Genomic DNA, 20708 nt, shown 5'->3' with positions numbered 1-20708 from the left:
CTTAGAGAGTAGGAAAACATTGTTTCTGAGGCTAGATACAAGATGACCCAACAAGCTGCCCCAGAAAGCTTCACACAGGCTCTCTGGTGGATTCTTGCTAGTTTGTAAGCATGGGGCACTAAAACCAGCTGTTTCACTAACAGATTCAAGGCAACATTTGGTTCTCTTTGACTATCAATTTTGTACTTGTTTCCAGCACTGAGAACAAAAAACAAGAGGCAAAAAAAACACCTCCACAAGGAATGTGCATTTTTAATATGTATCATCACCTTTACACAAGCGTGCATGAAAATCCAAAGTTCGTACACCATGAACACAGAGTGCTTCCAATTGAATTTACAATGGTTAAGCTTGGAAGGACAGAGGGAAGACATGACAGAAGGAAGAAACCCAAAAACTAAACATATCTTACTAGGAGAGCTTGAAAAGCAACTCTTGGCAAGGAAAAAGAAAAGCATGCATTCCTACAGAGGTCCTCAACAAATCCCTTATGTACTGGCATTTAGTTAAAACATGATCTTGTATAAGTTGAAAACTTATATGCAGTAGTACATCACGACACTCATTTTCCTCATTTAATCATCTGGGGCCTTTTATGCATTTCCAATTTGACATTCATTTATTTCATTTTTTATTTAAAGCCACAAAGTCAAGACCATATCTACCTTCATTTTCCATAACAAGCAGAAAGCAATCTTGAATGGTGAATACATCATTACTATTCTACTAATAAAAGGCAAAAATAGAGCCCGATGTCCTAAAGTATATTCTTTCAAATAGTTTGTCTCTGCCAACATGACAAATTAGATTTATGTTCTTACTTCACTTTATAAACAATTTTGGTGGTTTAAGGTACATAGAGCCAGTTTTAATGGGGTACACTGAGTATTATTAGGGTTAACATTTTATTAATGTTAATAACTCAAATCAAAGAAAAACACAGAGCTATGGAATATATGGTCCTACCTGAATGCATTGCCATGGTTCCTCCAACAGAATAAAGAATTTGAAATTTACTCGTCATCAATATTTGAAGTGCTAAGGTTCAAAGTGAAAGTACTCCTAAATACTGCACAAATGAGTGATTTAATACTCCTCCATGCCTCTGACTGAGTATTAAGTGTCCAAAGCTCCATATTGCAAAAAAATGAGCAACTTCACTGACAACTGAGTCCAGTTCTCACCAAACTTGCAAGCCTTTTGGACTCTATATCCCTGTATCTTAGAGAATTGGGATTGGTCAGCCGGAGAAGGCTTGATGATGACCTAATTGTTGCCTTCCAATACCGGAAGTAAGCCTACAGGAAAGCTGGAGACTACAGACAGACTATCCTGGAATGACAGCACAAGAGGGAATAGATTCACACTCACAGAGGAGGTTTAGATCAGACATGATCTTACTTACAAATTTACAAAGTTCTTTACTGTGAAGATGATGATGCACTGGCACAAGTTCCATCCCTGGTAGTGTTCAGGGCCAGGTTGGATAGAGCAACATGGTCCAGTGGAAGGTTGTCCTGCCCATGGCAGGGGGTTGGAAACAGATAATCTTCACCATCCCCTCCAACCCACACCATTCTTTGGCTCTAATTTGGAAAAATCATTTCTCTCTCCTCTTTAAGGCTTTCTAGACCTTGCCTATTTATCGATTTTTTTTTTTTTCCTTTTTGGTTCATATTCTTGAAAGTACTTTCTCACAATAAAGTTCATAAAGTGGCTGCTTGTTGCTACTGCACCGGTTGCTCTGCTGGGCACAACACTCCCTTTTACTTACTCTTGGGTTGTCTCCCACTCCACCTGTTTGTGTCTTATTCCTGTTAAGTGGTAAATCCTGTTTCCAGAACAGAGACTAATGACAGGCATTAAGAAAATTAGTAAGTCACCCAAAACATAGTTTTGTGCCTCTTTATATACACTGAGGATTTGGCACAGTCCAAAGCTTCTCTTGCATTCTCCAGAAAATTTCATGTAGGGAAGACAGAAGGGAAGTGAGCAAAGCAGTTTCAAAGCTGGGACTTGAGCAGGTTCCTGTTCAAACTTCACTGTAAAGTATAAGAAGTGGAGTTTGCTTTTTCTCTTCCCCTTTGAAACAAAAACTCCTACAAACAGATATGATACTGCCTGATATCTGAACTTTAGCACAACCACCCCACATGTACAGTGGTAGTGATGAGGAAAGCATTTAGCAATTTGAGAATCACAGATTCAATCCCAGGGTCAAGATCTTTAGAAAGTACCTCTAAAAGGACACTTTTATTTTATAAATAAACAATCAATTAGCATTCCAAACTGCTGAAAACCTAGGTATAAATTGCAATTTTAAGCTATCATGTCTTACATCTCCACAAGGCTGAGGTGCAATGTGGAAGAAGATGGAAAACAGCTTGCATAGTGTTTGAGCTAGAAAGTAAAGCTAAGACCTCTAGCAGGCTTGGGTTAAGTCAACATTTTAAACAAACAGCTCACCATGGAATTACCAGCCTGCATTTAGAGAGCATTTACTTGTTTATAGCAACAAACTCAGAACATTACTGCAATTCAGAAGACAGCTAAGTATGACATGTGTCCAGAAGAATTCACTTTATGCTTGTGTCTTGGCACATACAAAGAAATGCCATCCAACCACTCTTCTATTACATGGTCAAAGCAAGGAAAAAAATCTGTTAGGACAAAATAATCACAGCCAACATTTCCTTACATGGCTACAGTTTTCAACTTCTTGCCCAAATTAAGTAATGTAAATTTGAATAACACACCTAAACAATGCATCCTGTACCCTTTATTTTAATTAAATGAGCAACTATTTATGAGTCAAAGTGAAAGTCATGATCCATTAAAGCTTTCCATACCATTGCAACAAAGTTTGCAATATTACAAATCACTAAATGTAAGGTAAGAGTTAGAAATATCACACAAGCAACCTGAGGGAACCAGAGACTACAGAAGCACAAAAAGCAGGAAAATATCTGTCAGCAAATATCATAGGATGACTAAATTTGGAAGGGACAGGTTCACTTTACAGGGAAACAGGGGGAGTGACAGAGGAATGGAAAGCAAGAAACTAGACTTCCAACATCATTATTCCTCTGCCCATGAAACTCTACAGAGCAGTTTATAGAATATATTCTCCACCAACCCCTTTCTCAGGCTGTTCCACAGTGAAAATAGTGGAAAGAAAATATTCCATCAATGACTGTTTTAATTCATATGGAGATTGAGCACTGAATGTTCTTCAGCCTACAACACTGAACTGCATGCCCAGAGAAGCAAGGGACTCATGTATAATGTACAAATGTGCACATTTAATAATATAATCTTAGGCTTTTTGGTATTAATGCACTACCACATCATCCATCACAATCCTTTCCACCCGTCCTGACAAATAAGAAACATAAAATAATGTAAAAGTTAGATACTTGTGGTAGGTTGCTTTAAAGAAGAACAATATTGATAAAGGGCTGTGCCACCAACTGGGAAGAAAATACTTGCTTGATTCTCACCCATCAAGCTGATTCACTTCTTCCCAGAACTAGAAGTCTAGGATCAAAGGAGATCCTAACCCCAAATATACTGACATCAGGAAAACAAGAAGGCTGCTCCCAAACAAAATATGACAGAGTAAAATGCCAGAAGTGGTGTTATAAAATGAACTGAAAATAAAAGTTAAAGAGCACCCTTGGAGATTTATGCTTGTTAACTTCATTCAGCAAGCTACACACTTTTAGGGGAAAAAAATATCAGACTCTGATAGACTCAGAGAAAGCAGAGTGTGGGGATGCCAAACCCCAGCTGTCCTGTTGGGACACCTCACTTGGTAAAGGGAGGAGCTACAACCTGGCCTTCTGGAAGTCATGACACTGAGGGACAGAGTGCACACAGAGGAATGTGAGGAATTCATGAGGAATGGGACTGGAGCAAAGGGAAACAGCACATTCACAACACAGTTTGCACTGATTCCCCACAGACTATCCTTCTCCCACAAAAATCCACCTCCGCATACCAAGTCAGTGACATTCTCTGAACGATCTGGGCATCTCCCATGGCACCTTTTCCACAGGGCAGATCCTTCCAGGACATTACTTCTTGCACATGACCAGAACCCCACCTAGGACTCCAAAAGATAGAGTGAGTCTGGTGCAGTGTCTGAAACCAAAACATCTGGGGGAGAACTTGCATAGGCAGGAAGCCTAAGACATGATTCCAGCAACATATCATGTCCTGTGAGTTACTTGCCTTCTACATCCCATGTCCTGAAAACTCTTAACTTGTGCTCAGCATGAGATGAAGGAGCCACTCCACAGGCTCCATACATTTATTATTTCTAAGCCATTTTCAGGCTGTAAACTCTTACAGCCAAGAAAAACTGTGACATTACCTTTTCACAAGGAGGCCACTAAAATTTGCTGCAGAAAAGTGAAAATATACAGTGGTATATTTGTGTTTTGTTTCTTTAAAGAAGCTTTTAAAGAAAGTCCTCAGCAGCAAGACAGACCTTTAGAACTTATGCTGTGGGAAAAATATTACTGTTCATTCTAATACTCCTGAATGTAACTGTTGAAAGCAAAACTGTTTTGGAGCCCTCTGAAAAGAGACTCACTTCTTCCCCTGCAGAAGAGCATGACTTCCAGATGTGCCTATTTCTCTAAGGCACAAATAAATACAGGGTAAAGGCAACATTACCAGTAATGTTTGAATCTTGTAAGAGTTTGCTGTCACTTACTACAAAGTCTCTTCAGTAATTTCATACTCTTAATGTAAATACACAAAACCATTTCTGACTGTATTTCACTAAGTCAGCTAATTGCTGCCTATAAAAAAACACATTGCAAAAGGAAAGCATCAAAATGTCAAAACCTTTTCTTTCCTTAACGAGCATTCCTTAAATAGGAGGAAGACTTTTCTTTCTTTGCAATTTAGTTTAGGATTACATTACACAATATATCATTGTGACTGACAGTAGTTAACATTTAGATATTGTTGACCTATGTGATGTGTCAAGTTACAAAAGCCTCCCAAAGAAATCAAGAAAATACTTCTACATAGTCAATGCAACCCAAGTAGTCAATATCTGCCCTGTGGATAAATAAAGGTATTAGCTAATGTTCTAAATTAACATGCATTGAATTTCCTAGGGTGGTTGCTTGAAACATAAATCTTCCTGGCTGACAGATAATACTAATAACCTAAATTTTCAACCAACTGAAGTTATAAATCTTTCAACGGTTTGCTTGAATTACATTCCATAGAACTAACTCCAGAAGTTTCACTATCTTTTAGGATCAAGCCATAATAATTCCAGACACCACAGACTTTCACATGGTATGGCTGGTGACCATAAGAACTAGCTAGGTCTCTTTCTAATCTGTTTTCAAGGTATAAAGTTGCACACTGGGTATAAATAACATGAGATCATAGGTCTAGCATAGGTTTTTACATTCTCTGCCCTCTGCTCTTATCTCTGTGATTAACAAATCAAAAATTCAACTTTCCATAAAAATATTTATTTAAAGGTTTTTCAGTTTCCTACATTAAAAAAAATCTTTAACAGAAATGCACATGCACGTAAAATCAGTCCTTTAGATTTGGGACTGCTAGGAATGTAATATCTGATTACACAACAGAAAAGGCAAAAGGCAAAACACTAAGTCACATTAGCTCCATAAAGACTTAGTGGAAATAAAATGTTTCCTTCTGTTAGGACAAAGACAACGTTTCTACTATTGCAAGAAGAGCAATGAGCGTGATGGAAAAAGGAAAGGACGACAGATGAACAAGGGAAACATCCAAATATCTCTAGGAACACAGAAAATTAAAATATCTGTTATATTACTAAATGCTGAAAGAAAGAGGCCTAAGAATGTAAAAACTTCAATGGAAAGGGGGGCCATCATAGAACAATTAAAGAAATCTTTTAATTTCATTACCTGCAGCATTACCTACATGCAACCTGCAGGTGAGTAAATCCTTCCCATCAAAAACAAAACCAAACCAACAAACAAAATGACCCACCTCAAACTGAACCATAAACCCCCAAGCCAAGCAGAACATGCATAACAGTAACCAAATTTATACAGTCTACTGGGATTTCTGGGCAATTTAGGAAGAATTCATTCAACAAAAGCTTTTAACTAAGCACCAGTGAGGTGATATGGAAGGTCCAGGTACCAACAAATAGGCAATCAAAAATTCAGAGAGGAGCAAGAGCAAGCCATCTATTCCAGCCTGAAGGCAGGTTACTGCAAATTCACCAACTCTGCACTGCTAAGCAAAATTCAGAAGTGATCTAAAATGGACAGCAAGTTTTGACCATATTTGCTCAGTAAAGAGAATTGTAGTGTAGTAAAAACAAGAGTTGGCAAGCATGGACTGACAGAAACATCATATGAGAGCATCTGTTTAAGAAGAAAGCTAAATTCAAGACTGCTGTGTGTACACCAAACTAATTAGGATTATTCACATTATTGACCTGTGAATCAGACCAGGCTACTCAGGACTTTTTTCCAGGCATCTTAAAACCTTCCAAGGTTTGACACACTCTGCACTGCTGCTCTTTCTCCTGAAAATTGCTAAATTTTTTCCTATAAAGACTGCCTGTCTTTATAGGAAAAAATGCTTCTCTATATCCAGGCTTAATCCTCCTCATCTGAATGACTCCTATTGCCTCCCATCCTCCCAATATGCACTGTTCTAAAAAGCCTGGCTGAAGTACATCAGAAAACTCTTTTATTCTCCATGACTTGGCAAAAAGAGAGAGTTGCCTTGCTGAGACTTCCTCCCACTGTCTCTCATCACCACTGCTTGCAGGTCAGTGGGTCCTGTGGACTTGAGTCAAGTTTCCCCAAGTAAACTTTCACTCAAATCCTTAACCTCTGTTCAGAGTTTCCTCAACTATGTACAATGGTCTTGGAGATCTCACTGGTGAAGACTGAGGCAAAGCAAGGCACTCAGTACCTCACCTGCTCTATTCAGCAACATTCTCCTTGCTCAGCCCTTTACGACCAGTTTAACACCCAAACCTTTTCTTGTTACCCTAGACAACCTTTGAGGTACCAACTCAGGTCAACTTTCACTAATATCATTCCTTCATGCCTGGACAACACTTCCACTCTCCTCAGTAGCCCTTCCAAGCTGCCACTTATGGAAGCTCAGATACCAACTTCTGGAAAACAAAGTCTGCTCTCCTGAACACTAAGTCCTGTTACTCCTTTCTCGCTCCCATCAGCATCTTGAACTTTACTGTTTCATGGTTGCTGCAGTCAAGAGTATACTCACATTACTCTACCTTCTGCTCTCCCATTTTAGGGGAGCAGCAGACTTAGCTGTGCATCACCCTTGGCTGGCCCATCAGTGCTCATACCAAGAAGCTGTTCCTCATACCCTCCAGAAGCCTGGTTTGCTTGTGTCCTGTTGTATTGAACCCAGCAACGGTCAGGATGTTTATTAAAGTTTCCCATGGGAAGCACAGACTGTAATCCAGAGACTTCCTTGCCTTTCAAAAAGGCTGTGTGCACATCCTCATGCTGAGGAGGAGGGTAGTCTGTACCAGACTAATCATTCTACCAGCCTCTCCTCTGATCCTGATCCACAGATTCTCATCCTAAACTGCCACCTTGTCCTGCACACATTTGAGCTACTCCTTCAGGAGAAAGGCAGTACCTCTCCTTATCATCCCTACTTCTGTCTCCTGAGGAATCTGTATCTCCCCCTCATACCACCCCCAATTCACAGCACACTCACATCTTAGGAGCTTTCCTCATCCCCCAAGGAAAGTGCTACTAGAGCTAGAAAGGATCCGGAGAACAGCAAGAAAGTGGATCAGAGCTTAGAACACATTCCACGGGTGGCACTTGAGCATCCAGCCTGGAAAAAAGAGACCACTGAGGTGTTGAAAGAGTAGAAGAGCAGCCCACAGAATTGCAATGGCAATCAGCTTCTGTCTGGCCCACCAGGAGACATAAAGGCTACTGGACAAAGACAGTGGGAGCCAGGCTCAAATATCCACACAAGACCATGGCAGTTTTTTATGCAATAGGAAGCACAACTGTGGAACTCCTACTCTGCACCATTCTGCAAGGATCAAGGAAGACAAGTAACATACAAGGGAGGTCCCCTGGGACTATATAAACTGCAGAGGATTAAAAAACCCCTTCCAAGGTAGAAGTAATGGGAAGCTCAGGAGTGTTTCACTAGAGCAGTATCATGCATACTTTTCCCCACCCCCCCATAAGCATCCAGCTGTGGAAATTGCTGGGCAGAACATTGATCTAAATGGACTCAGCCTGAAGTACAACAGCCATCTTTTAACAGCCAGTATAAAAGTAACAGTATTAGTTTATCTGAAGTGCTTCAGCCTGGCAATAATTTGTTAAAAACGGGTATTAAATATTTTATTTTCTTTCTCTCAACCTCAGACTGTGAAAAGTTACAATACATTTGTTTCTTGTAGACTAAAATATTTGTTTCTAGTAGACTAAAAATAAATTTCCCATTGTCGTATTCTCATTTCACCCTCAGTTTTCTGCAGGTTAAAATGCTTTTCAGTGGATCTAGAGATTATTTACAGAAACATACATCTCCTAAAAGATGGATTCATAAAGTTTATGTACATCAGTTATTGATATTAGAACATTAGCTCTCACTAGGCAAGTTGCAGTATCTGTATTCATTTCCCTACTCACCCTATCTTTAAAAAAAAAAAGCACACATATTGATTACATTACATAAAACAACCAGAACCAGTTGCAATTGCATCTGTATAAGACTTTCCCCTTTATTCTTCTGAAGTTTCCTTCTTTATCAATTATTCCTCCTTTTACCCTACCCAGCTGTAGCCATTTGAGTAAGCACTGGAGGCATCTCATTTCTTCCACCTACCTCCATTGTCAGCCAGTCCCTTTCAGTCATTTGCACATGTCCTTTTTAATGTAAAAAAAACGAGTTCCTCATCTGTAACCCAGTTTCCCCATGTTTTTAGACATCCACAACTGTCACTGATGTCAGCATGAGCTGCATACACCCAGGATCTTCAGACAGTCAACTCCTTGTCTTCAACAACTTCTTAATAAGAAACATTTTGAAGCTTCACTTAGATAAGCTACCAGTACTTTCTACACTTCAATCTGACTTACAGATACACACTTTAAGAGATGCAATAAATAAGTAATGTGCAAAAATATCTCATGGAGTGGCCTAAACTTCCAAGAAAAGAGATTACTGTAAATAATTCACTTAAAATGAGTTGACTCACCTCCTAATAAATACAATGAAGAATACACACAGCTAATTGAAGAGAGCTTACCTGAATGACAGCACTAAACCAGCACGTGTTGCCAACATTCTTTAATCCTACTGGGCAGTTGTCTTGCCGCTTTCGATCATAAGGGTTGGGAGAGTCACTCCAGACCTCTGGATGCGTCCTCTTTAAACTCGCTTTATTTTCTGCAATACTGGCTTCTAGAACTCTTCGGGAACAGAAGGGAGGGAAAAATGTGAGAAAAAACCAGAAATCTCAGAAAAAGAAAACAATAAATCCCCCACCAAGTAGGAAAATACATTCAGGCAGCAATATAGACCTTATAACGGCATCATTCACTTATTGCTGCTGAGCAGTATATGAAATTATATGAAAGTATATTATATTATATGCAATAATCTTCAAAAATACTATTTCACTTTAAGCTATGCTACAGCAATTCCATTATCCTTTGGAAAACGGTATCGGTTAGTGCATGAATCTCCTGTGAGAGCTCTAGATACAAGAGTCATGTTTACAAGTCATCAATTATTTAAGAACCAGATTCAAACAGGATGGACAAATTTTAGGCAGCACTAATAGTACAGTGCTTTCGTCCTCAAATGCTTTTATTGCTATGTGAAACATCAATCTTTTGTTTACTGACAGGAAGCCTAAGCTAGCTAGGCAACTTTCACGAAGGCAGTTTTCTTAGTTTCCATTTTTGCAACTTACGGAACTATGTTAATCACTTTACGTGGCAAGTAATTACTTTATGAGCCATGGAAAGACATCTCCCTGCAGTTTCTCAAATGCCACCTAACACTTTAATTGTATGCTTCAATGACCACTTTCTTTGCTGGAAACCATTCCTACGTGATTTATGCTGAATATCCATATTTCACATGACAGTAAGATCTGATGACTGTGAAGCTCTCCAACTCAAGCTTCACTCAACACATTATTTCTATAGCAGCAGGTATGCTTAGCCTGGTGACAAAATGCACCTTAAAAGCAGTTTGTGGTGGTGTATTCTAAACAGAAAGATGGAGATGGATGAATTGAGGTCACGTTTACAGTGGCTTTAACTCATAGGCCAAGAGTCTGGTATGTGCACTAATAACATCACAGTCACTGTCCCCAGCCATTCCAGGCAATTCCCAGACAAAAGGCTGAGCTGCTCTCCTACCCCAAGCACAAGATTTCACAAGCTGCATCACAAGCATCTAAGCAGTCTGAGCAGCATGAAGAGCTGGCCCCTCACAGTTCTAGACTCACTAAGCACCAAAGAAAGGCAGGTTTAGGTTGGTCTGTAAAGGGGGCTCCTAAAGGATAAAGTTTGGACATCTTAGAAAAAACACAGAAACAGACAACCCCCCTCCCTCAGTTTCCCACCTATATCTTTATTTCAAGCTATGTTACTGCCAAAGAAAGTAATGCTATCTTACCAAGAACTATGAAGCATCATATGAATTTACTGCAGATAACTGTTCTGGAGAACATACTAATTTGTCATTGAAACTCCTTTCAGAAAAATGCAGTAAAAGAGAGGCATTTTAAATTTCAGAGGCCATTTGATACAAATACCACTTTTGCATCTGTCTCAGGAAGAACCTAAATCTGGTAATTTCCTAAGGATTAATCAATTCAGTTTTTTACATCATCTTGTAAACAGCGCTGAAAGGACAGGCATATAATCCACTAGGAGTTTCTGTTCTGACATCTATTCAAACACTGCATAGGGATGGAACCTGACCCTGATTATTTTAAGAGTCTTTTCTGATAGTTTTTTCTACTAAGAAAACCCCAAAATGCAAAGAAACAGTCAAATTATTTTCCCTTTTCACTAATACAGTCCTTCAAAAATGTTAGATGACCTGCATATCTCTGCTTTGAGAGCAAAAGTTGGTCAACAGAGACATTAAAAATCAATTAAAAAATGTCATACATAGTTCAAATAGTTTGTCAAGGAGGTAGAATTGCTTAAAATCTTATTTAAACTGAACTGAAGGGACATATAAAACTTGCAGGAAGATTGACAGACTGGAATAAATTTAAATTATGTTGTAACAGGACTAGAATACCTACTTCACACCACTTGTGTTTCAGGGAAAGAATCAAAATTCTTTTTTGTTCCCCCTACAAGTTCAAGAATATTTCAAAGTATTTCAAGATTCAAGTTCTGAAAAATAAATACTCTCAAACTGAAAACGGTTTCCTGACCCCATGAGTACTAGCATTCATCAGCTTAATTACTCACTAAAATTCCTTTCTTGTATTTGTGTTTCTTTAGCAGGTAAGGGGTTTATTCATCTCTAGCTCAACCTGAAATGTGTTTCCATGTGTTAATGAAGTATTTGCTTCTGAAGGCATCATAGTATTTTTTTTCCTTAATTCTACTTATAACATTATCTGGCCTCGGAGAGCACATGCAATAACTTCACATTCTAGGTGCTGAATTAATTTTCAGACATAATAATAGCTGTGATAGCAGCTACATCAAAAATGAAAAGTGAAATAAAGTAGAGTGAGCACAGTAAATGGGAACCTAATGATCAGCTCAAAAGCTATATAAATAAATGTATTTACTAGTACAGTGAGGATAACTCATATAAAATTCTCACTGTCTTACATTCACGGAGTCACAAATTTGGGACATCACCCGGATCAAGAACCCTACACTTCTTGACAAAACAAGCATCCTTCCAGAGATTTATTACAAAGATTTCGCAATTTTGATGACAGAGCTGAAGTCCCACTTGGTGACCCTTGGGGACAACAGCACAGAGCCATCAGCTAGCTACCTGCAGGGTTTGGCACCCCCTCAGACTCAGGGAACCTATAGCTCCCCCATCCCCACGGGCTGGAATTCTGTTTGGAGGGAAACGCTGTAGCAAGGGTTAGTTAGTGCCAGGCTTGGCATGAGGCTTGAAAGCAGGGCTTTATTTCTCTGTAACAAGCTGGGCACAGCCAAGCAGCTTTGCAGAACTGCAGGGGGCTCACCAGACAAAGCAGGAATCCCCAGGCAAAGCAAGTCCACAAAAGATTCAGTCAAACCACTCTAAGGAAGCTTCAGGAAAGCACACTCTCTCAGGTTGCTCAGCTAAAAAGCGCATGGGAAGGTGTATGTACTGGGACTGCCTTTCAGCTGGACATCCAGGAATACATTCCTGACTCTACAACATTCCACAACCCCACCTTGGATCTACACACACAATGCTTAACCACAGTGCAGTGTCCCCAGCAGTTTCAATGACCCTGATTTTAAAAAAAGCCCAGGGGCTGTACACATCCTTTTTGCACTGACAGCATGAACTCATTTTTATATGGATCCAACACAGGGCAGCTGATTTCTCCTTCCAGTAACATCTCACTGGCTTCCCTAGTGAAGCTCTATTTGGCCAGCTTCAGACTCTTTCAATCCAGCAAAACTAATATAAACAGGAGAAACTTCTTCACAACAAGAAATACACTGATCATGCACATTTCTCTAGGAGATTTAAAGAGGAAACAGGAAAAGACTTTAGATGTGCCATGGACAAGATGTTCAGTTTGGACACTTGGACATTTCAGAGGCACTCCTCTCAACACCTACACAGTAATCAGATCTGTCCTTATTAGGTAGTCTAAAGCAATTACATTCAGGAAGACAAATTCTACATGCATTACAACATTAATTACATAAGTCAAGAAATTCCATTAATTCTCCCTTGGAAACCCTAACAAAATTTCCACAAATTAAGTTCCAAAACACTATGAATACCTTTGAAAAAAATATCCACCACAGTAAAAAATATTTAAATATGCACATAGCCTACATTTTTAAAATATGAAATGTTTCCACAGTTTAAATTTGCTTATTATTGACCTCCTATTGGATTTCTGCTTCTTGTTTTATCTAGAAAATCAAAAGTAAATGGCTGTAGCTTGACTTGTTTACAACCACAGTGTTCTACTTTTTGTTTTGAGAAGTTATTCACAGATCCTGTGCTTTCTATTGGAATGCCAACATTCTTCTGTGGGGTGTTAACTACAAAGTGGGGTGGTTTGTTTTGCTTTGGGTTTTTTTGTAATAAAACCAGTCTGAAGCTCTGTCCTTAAGGAAACCAACTGAACAGTTTGGATCAAGAATTCAAGAATTCTGAACTTCCTGTATTTGTTCAGCGCTCACATAATTTGCCACCAGTTCAAGGTGCTTTTTGCTACATAACTGAGCTGATCCAATGTCTCAATGCTGCCAAAACCTTCAAGATCCTCATTCTTCTCTGCCTCCATTCACAAGCAAAGTCCCATTCCCTTCCTTGACTCATAAAATACTATGGATCCTTCAGTCAATATTTTTATATAGCTTTGTGAAATGAATTTGTGCAGTAAATGGTCCAAAGAACCCTCCAGCAAGCATAGAAAATGTGGTGCAGCACACCAAGGGGGATACAACCTGCAACAAGCTCATCTGATACTGCACATGCTACTGTGTGCAATTTTGCTATTAGATGCAAGTCTCTATTTCATAAGACCAACATTTTCTCTATGAATAACCAAAGAGATTGTCTAGATGTCTTTGTACAGAGAGAAAAAAAGGCATCCTTTGTTATTTTCTGTAGCCAGAAAAATCTACACCATAATTTAAGTAGAAAGTATTTAAAATGCTAAGTTATGGGCTAAGCAGATAGGACCAAAGAGGAGTTTTTAGTTTCAAAAGTGAAAAACAAAGTCTACAGCAAAAATCCTAAATCTTCAAGGCTCCCAAGAATTGAACACAGCAGAAGCAGTCAAAGCTTGGGTAAAGAAAAAGAGGGAGAAAATTTTCCATCTCCAGAAATAGGTCCATCTTTCTGAGTGCCTGCCTAAATCACAACTCTATAATTACAACAATTCTGCCCTTCAAAAAGGAACATGCAAGAGCTGATCTTCTGAAAAAAAAAAAAAAAAACTGGACCGAATTTCCACCATCCTCTTGTACACACGCACATACTGAAGTTTTAGAAAAAACAATCCCTTAAATGCTTCTTCCAGGTGTAAATGAAAATATAAACCCCTTTCATCCTACTCTTCCCTCCTAAAATGTTTTCTTATATTCATATAATAAGATGAGTTTTATCACAAATGGGGGGCAAAAGGGTATGCTTATTCTCATAATTAGCATATTTATTTTTCAAAAGGAAAAGAAAATTACTGTTGATAAAGTAATACAAATAAAGCATTAAAATATGCAGATTCTCAGAGATGGAATTTTCTAATAAGCCATTTAGCTTGTCAAACACAATTATTGTGGTTAATGTCCCCCATCTAAATAATTTTTTTATAAAATTGGTCTTTGACAAGGAGGTAGTACTTTACCTCCCATCAAGGATCAAATCATTGCCTGTTTCCCTTAGAACAAGGCCAGCCACAAATGAAAAACTCAACATTTCTTCCCAAGGCCAGTTACAGATGGAAAAAAAGAAACAACATCACTCCCACACAACCCTATACCCAGGCTTAGTTCAAGTCCCAAATATTTCATAATTGTATCAACATTATCAAAAAACATACACTGTAAAAACAGTTATCATGAAATCTGATCAAAAGTTAGCTCAAAGACTCTTATCACACCCAAACTGAGAGAATTAAGTTCACAAAACTTTAAATACAGAACTTCACTCAAAGCTTATAAATCTTATTTGTTAAATAGGTTAATAACATTCTTTATCTGCTGAAACAGAGCAGCAGCCCTTAGTATCCTCAAGTCATAATGTTAATGCCCACTCCCTCCTTCTTCCCACTGCCTCAGCACAGAGGGAAGAAAATGAAAAATTAATATATAATAATATTGTAAAATGAAGACTGAGTAAAATAGGACAAAGTATTTATTAGCTTCTTAATTATATTTGTTTTTGTTGCTTTTTACCTGGTACACAAGAGAAACTTCTTTAGAGTTTAGGTCCTATTTAAATATGACCACACATTCTCTATCTCCATCCACTTCCTCCATATTTAAAGAAATACATAAATATGAAACATACTATTAAATCCTTATTCACACACAATAGACTATTTTCCAGTGTAGAACATACAATACATTAAAGCAGCATCCTGAAGCCAGGCATATCAGTAGCACAAATAAAAGTAAACAAGTTATTATTTGTTAAAAGTTGAAAAAAGCAGTACAGGCCAATCTTCAACTCTTTAATTTAATTTCTGCTTTATATAAGTTGGTTGTTTACCTGCTAATGGCTTGTTCCTCATCTGTTATTCCAGTCTCCCTGAATGCCCTGTTTGATTCCTCCAAACTCAAGGCAATTGCTCTCTGAAGATCATCTTTATCATCTCCAGTGAGATCAATCACATCTGAAAAGCAAAACTATCTTTCTCAAAATTAAAAGTGAAACAGAATGAAAGGTAAGTGTTACTGTAGAGGAGAGAGCCCACGTGGATTGCTGAGCACCATTCCAGACCATCCCTCCTATGCCCTATCCTCTTCCAACCACTAACCATGCTAACAGCTCCCTTCTGCCTCCAAGCCAGATAAAAACCTCAGCAGCTCACTCTTGATATGATGGGCTGGAGTTCTCCTTGCTCCTAATGTTCTTAAGTTTCACAAAGCTATGGGACAAATTTAGGAATCCATGTTTTCTGAAAGCCTTCTTAAAGCAATACTCTTAAATGCATTACTTCAGCTACTGAGATCAGTTGCTTCAGGGAACACATGATGAAGAGGACCTTATTTAAAAAGGAGACCTTAATTGAGCATAGTTGACTTTCCTCCTTATGAAGGAGCATGTAATGGAGTTTTCCCAACGCTGCCCCAAATTCTACATGTATTTCCATACCCTGGTGAGCCAAATACTTTCACACAGTTTCATAATGAGTGGGAGAGTTCCTTACTCAATCTAATTATTTACTATCCTGTTTGTGCATTCCTTTTCTGAACATACTTAAATTCGATTCCATCCACTAAAAGTATCGCATCTCAACATGAGAAAAAACAAATACTAGAGACAAAATGAGGATCTATACTTGGATACATGGGGAATACTGGATGGACTACTGACTGAAAACAGCTCTACTTCTGTCTTCTTCACCAGCTCTTATTATACAAAGGATGAAAGTCTGACATCCCCCATAAACTGCCTTTTTTCCTGAGGGCAGCAACAACACCCCCGTTCCCAATTCAGGTGGAATCCTACTACACACCACAACACATATCATGTCCCCATCAGGCACAGTCAAGCTTTTAGAGCAGCTAGAGCCTACAGGAATGTCCATCAGCTGCACAAGACCTTCAAAAAAGTCAAGGTCATTGGTTATCATCATTTCAAGGGTCAAAAGTCTCATTTTCCAAGTCAGACAGACAGAAAGAAAGGAAAAGTGTGTAAGGGACTTTTGTGTGCAATATCAGACACACACATGGAGTACTGCCTGGTTTGAGTCTCACTCTTCTAAGGCAAAGTTTATCCAAAGAGTTATGAAAGGGACTTGTCTCCAGCCTGGGTTAGAAGCTGAAAGGCTCTGGGAGAAAGAGATACAGATTTGAAACTGGCAATTGCTCACAACCAGAGACAAGAGGCTTGTCATTATTTCTCCTTCCAGAGGCTAACCCAATCACTCCAAAGAGCTTGTCTGTCTGCATTCTGACTTTTCTCTTGCATGAGCTGGCCCATTGTAGAGACTGTAGCTTCCCCTATTCCCCTGGGCTTTCTTTTTTGGGATGTTTCTCATTGGATCAGAACAAAACACTAAACTTAGTACACAAAAATCATTGCCATAGTCATGCATAAACACGACTGTGTCATGAAAACACGACTATGACTATGAAAATGGGATGACCTTTCCTTGCAGAAAGCTGAAACCAGAAAGAAGTTGTGAAGAAACTTCTTTGTTAACACCAGCATCTTCAGAACCTAGTTTTAAACTCAGCCCTGTTTTCTCCAAATAACAGTTGAACTTCTACTTTATTTAGTGAGCCTTCATAGAGAGCACTCTTACCTGCAGAGTACACTGGGCAATCTGTTGTGATCTAGAAGTATGGAAAAACACTATTCCTATAAAAGCAGCACTTCCTAATTTTATTCTTAGACCTTCTACAGTCAGCTCAGATATTCCAGTGTAACAGAAGTGTACTTCATCTCAGATGCCTGAAATTCTCCTTCAGAAGTACTAAAACAATTACAACCACCAGCAGCAGAAGTCTCTCCCAGAGAAGTTTTGATAAATATGCTGCCATGCTGAGAACAACATAATTTGGGCAAAAATACCACCTCAGCCTGTGTCACATGCAAACCTGGCTCTGTCCTAAAGCCTGACAGCAGAAGGAGACCAGAAAGGTAGACAGAACTGAGAGGATCCCCTCACCACACACACACAGACACTACCTATTATGCTCTAAAATGTGGTGCTTGTGTTGTATTTTCTGCACATTTACAAGGAGCCACATGCAGCACCTCATCTTCCCTGGAGCCAAGCTTTATTTCTCAAAGTAGGAACAGTGGCCACAGCCCAGTAGCCACACATGCTGATGGACAAGTATGGGATTGCTCTGGCCTCTTCCTTACAGAGAGGGGATGGTCCTTGAGCAAGTCTCTAGTCAGGTAAGAGTGATGACATTTTTATACGACAGTAAAGGAAGTTAGATTAAGAAGTCAGCTTCTCTATTTTCTAGAAAAGAACTCTTAATGTAGTTGAAAATTAGGTATTTAGCAAAATCTTCCCCATTATATAAAAATCTATCTGGATCAACTAGAACTCACACTTCCATTAAAATAGTAAACTTCTTTGCAATCCCCTAGCTCTGATTTTTATTAATCTTTACCACCACCTTAGGTGTTTAGAAGTTTATTACCATTCATATTACCAGTGATTACATAATTTTAATATCAAACCCCCAAATCTTTTACTTCTCTTTGCTTTCCAAAAGCAGACGAACCAGAAGAGTTTGTTTTGGCTCACAAGTTTGGTTTTGGCATGCACAGGATTCTCTTTAGAAATGTTCTATTCATACATTGCTCCTCCTCTCCATGAAAAAAAGACAGTAGAGTGAAGACATGCTGCCAGATATCACCACTACATGTGAGTGGTGCAATGGATTCATGTCATAGAGGGTTTACCTAGCATAACTTATGTCAAAGAACACATTCAAAAGTATCAGCTCATCCATCAGCTCCCATAGCAAATGTAAAATAAAAATGGTTTTGACACTTAAGCCAACATATTTACAGCTGACACAGTAACTCATTTAAGTTGTAACACCTCACATACAACTTGAATCCTAAATCCTGAGATGAAGAAGACTTCAGTAGAAGTCATAGAAGAAGGTTAAGTCTGAGACTAAACTCTTTGTTCTAAAAACCAAAAATAAATACATATCTTTTTATATATATTGCCTTGTCTCCACATTTTGCATTCCTGTCAGATAGTTATACACTATACAAGGGTACATATAATACATTAATTTCATGTAGTTTTCTTTTTTATTTTTGTTTTAAAACACCTTCACACTTTATAAATTCTTGCACAGGGATGTTAATGTTACAGCTATTAGTAGTAGAACTCATTCATGAAACTGAGCTGCTGAAGTTTCCTATATGACCAACAGATTTCTCTGCTTTAAATGCAAGCTTGGAGAAAAACAAAAAAGATGACTTTGAGTAAAAGTTTTTATAAGACACACAAGTTTTTTCTGTGATAGGCTGAAGGATGCATTTCCTAAAAGGTGTAAGAAAATGCCACTTGTCCAAATTTAGTTACCTGACTTTAATTTACGCATGCCAGTTTTGTGATCCTCCTCTCATTTAGCCCACAGAACACTTCCGTTCTCTCTGGCTTATCCTCATAAAGGTACTTATAACTTTAATGTCCAATAGCCTTAGAAAATTCAAACATTCTTAACCAGGCCATGAGTAGTAAATAAAGTTTGCTTATGAAAAAAATCTCCATGAGTGAAGACACTCATCAACACAGTCTGGCTTAACGCGTGTGTGTTTATTCAACAAAATTTAGCATTCATAATTAATCATCTGTTTTACTAAGAAATATAGTCTCGGTTTATAACATTATTATAATATAATAATGTGTCCTTCTGATATGTAATATTAGGAGTGTTTGACATTGCTTGTAATTCTACAAAACATTTTTAAGTTGCATATTGAAATCTGAGACAAAATATAGTAGTGTATGTATAATAAATGCACACACTACATCTATCTATCCCCCTAGATCTGCCTCTTTTTAAAAAAGTTTATTAATCTGTTTACTTTGGAAATTTCTATCATCATTTAAATAAATGGTTCTTTCTTGGTTATTGCCTAGGTCACTAAAATAATTACTGTGTTGCTGACTTGGTACTTATATGAGGAGGAGGCAGAGAGTAGGAACTTCAGACTTAAGTAGGCTGGGAAATTCAGCATGAGGGACAGATCAGAAGTAGCAATTGAACTCAGGGACAGGCAAAACACATCCATAGTGACGCAAAAACTGGTACAGGGAGAGGAAAAAAATGAAAGGGCAGCCTTGATGGGTTCAATAGAGTAGTGCCAAATATGAAAATCCAGCAGCAACATTCCATCAACAACAGAAATTTTTTTTAAAAGGGAGTTGAGACTACATCTGGTTTATTTATTACAAGCAGAGCTAAGCAAGATATATACTGCCACTGATTCTGTGATGTTAATTCACAGTAGTCTCAGGCTCCTAACGTTAGGATTTAAAGGAATTTAAGTGGCTCTATATGCCAATTTTGGTTAAAACTGGATGAGGGGAGAGCACCCAGCAACCCTGCAGCAATTCAGCCAACTCTAACTGCTGTCCTGGTACAGGAGTTGTAAATATTGGCCCCCACTCTCCCACAGCTTCCTCACCTCAGATGTATCTACAACATCCTACAATCATAACACCTTAAAACTACCATGCTGACAGGGAAGGAGAGAGGTAATCATAGCCCAAAGCAACAAGTGAATCTGTAAGATGAAAAGAAGACCTCAAGGTACAAGACCCCTGAATTTTGAAGCAGGGACCTTGACATACCAACCTGGCAAAACTCCCAGGAACTTGGATGGAGATGACACAAATAATCCTTGCAATAGAAGGAAATGTCATGAAGACACATGGTGATAGCTGAGTTAGGCAAGGTGACAGAAGAAGCCACTGTCAGATTCTACTCCCAGAAACAATAAATGAACAACTAGAGTATGAGGACTGACTAGGACCTGTGCCAAAAAGGATCCAGGAGCTACAGCCGACTCATGTTCAATCTGCAATTCACATCATCACAGCACTGAAGAAAATAGGAAGTGTTACACTTCCATCAGAGTACTATGTGGTTATTTATATTCACCTATTTTTCTTAAGAACTAAGCTGATGTCTTCATTATTGTTTTGAGTGCCACAGCTCAGAAAAAAAGCATACTAAAGAAGGCTTAGGTGAGAAGAAAAAAAAATGACAACAGGTATAGGAAATGCATCCAAATACTTGGAAGGAATTTAGGCTGTTTTGTTTAGA

General features: G+C 38.5%; 1 protein-coding gene across 7 annotated transcripts in view; it reads right to left on the bottom strand.

The window, feature by feature from the left end:
* Window positions 1-20708, bottom strand: part of USP25 (ubiquitin specific peptidase 25) — an 88201-nt gene that overhangs the window by 41808 nt on the left and 25685 nt on the right. For 4 of the 7 annotated variants that reach the window (XM_083855400.1, XM_083855401.1, XM_083855399.1 and 1 more), the window contains exons 4-6: window positions 15439-15562; window positions 9299-9461; window positions 4001-4105 (exon numbers count right to left, since the gene is read on the bottom strand). In XM_083855400.1, the coding sequence (XP_083711526.1) occupies window positions 4001-4105; window positions 9299-9461; window positions 15439-15562 (392 nt within the window). The remainder of the gene's footprint in view (window positions 1-4000; window positions 4106-9298; window positions 9462-15438; window positions 15563-20708) is intronic. The other 3 variants (XM_083855403.1, XM_083855405.1, XM_083855402.1) reach the window with 1 other exon arrangement.

The sequence above is a fragment of the Zosterops lateralis genome, assembly GCF_965231275.1.
Source record: "Zosterops lateralis genome assembly, chromosome: 2".
NCBI lineage: Eukaryota > Metazoa > Chordata > Aves > Passeriformes > Zosteropidae > Zosterops > Zosterops lateralis.
This window is presented reverse-complemented; position numbering and strand designations above follow the sequence as displayed.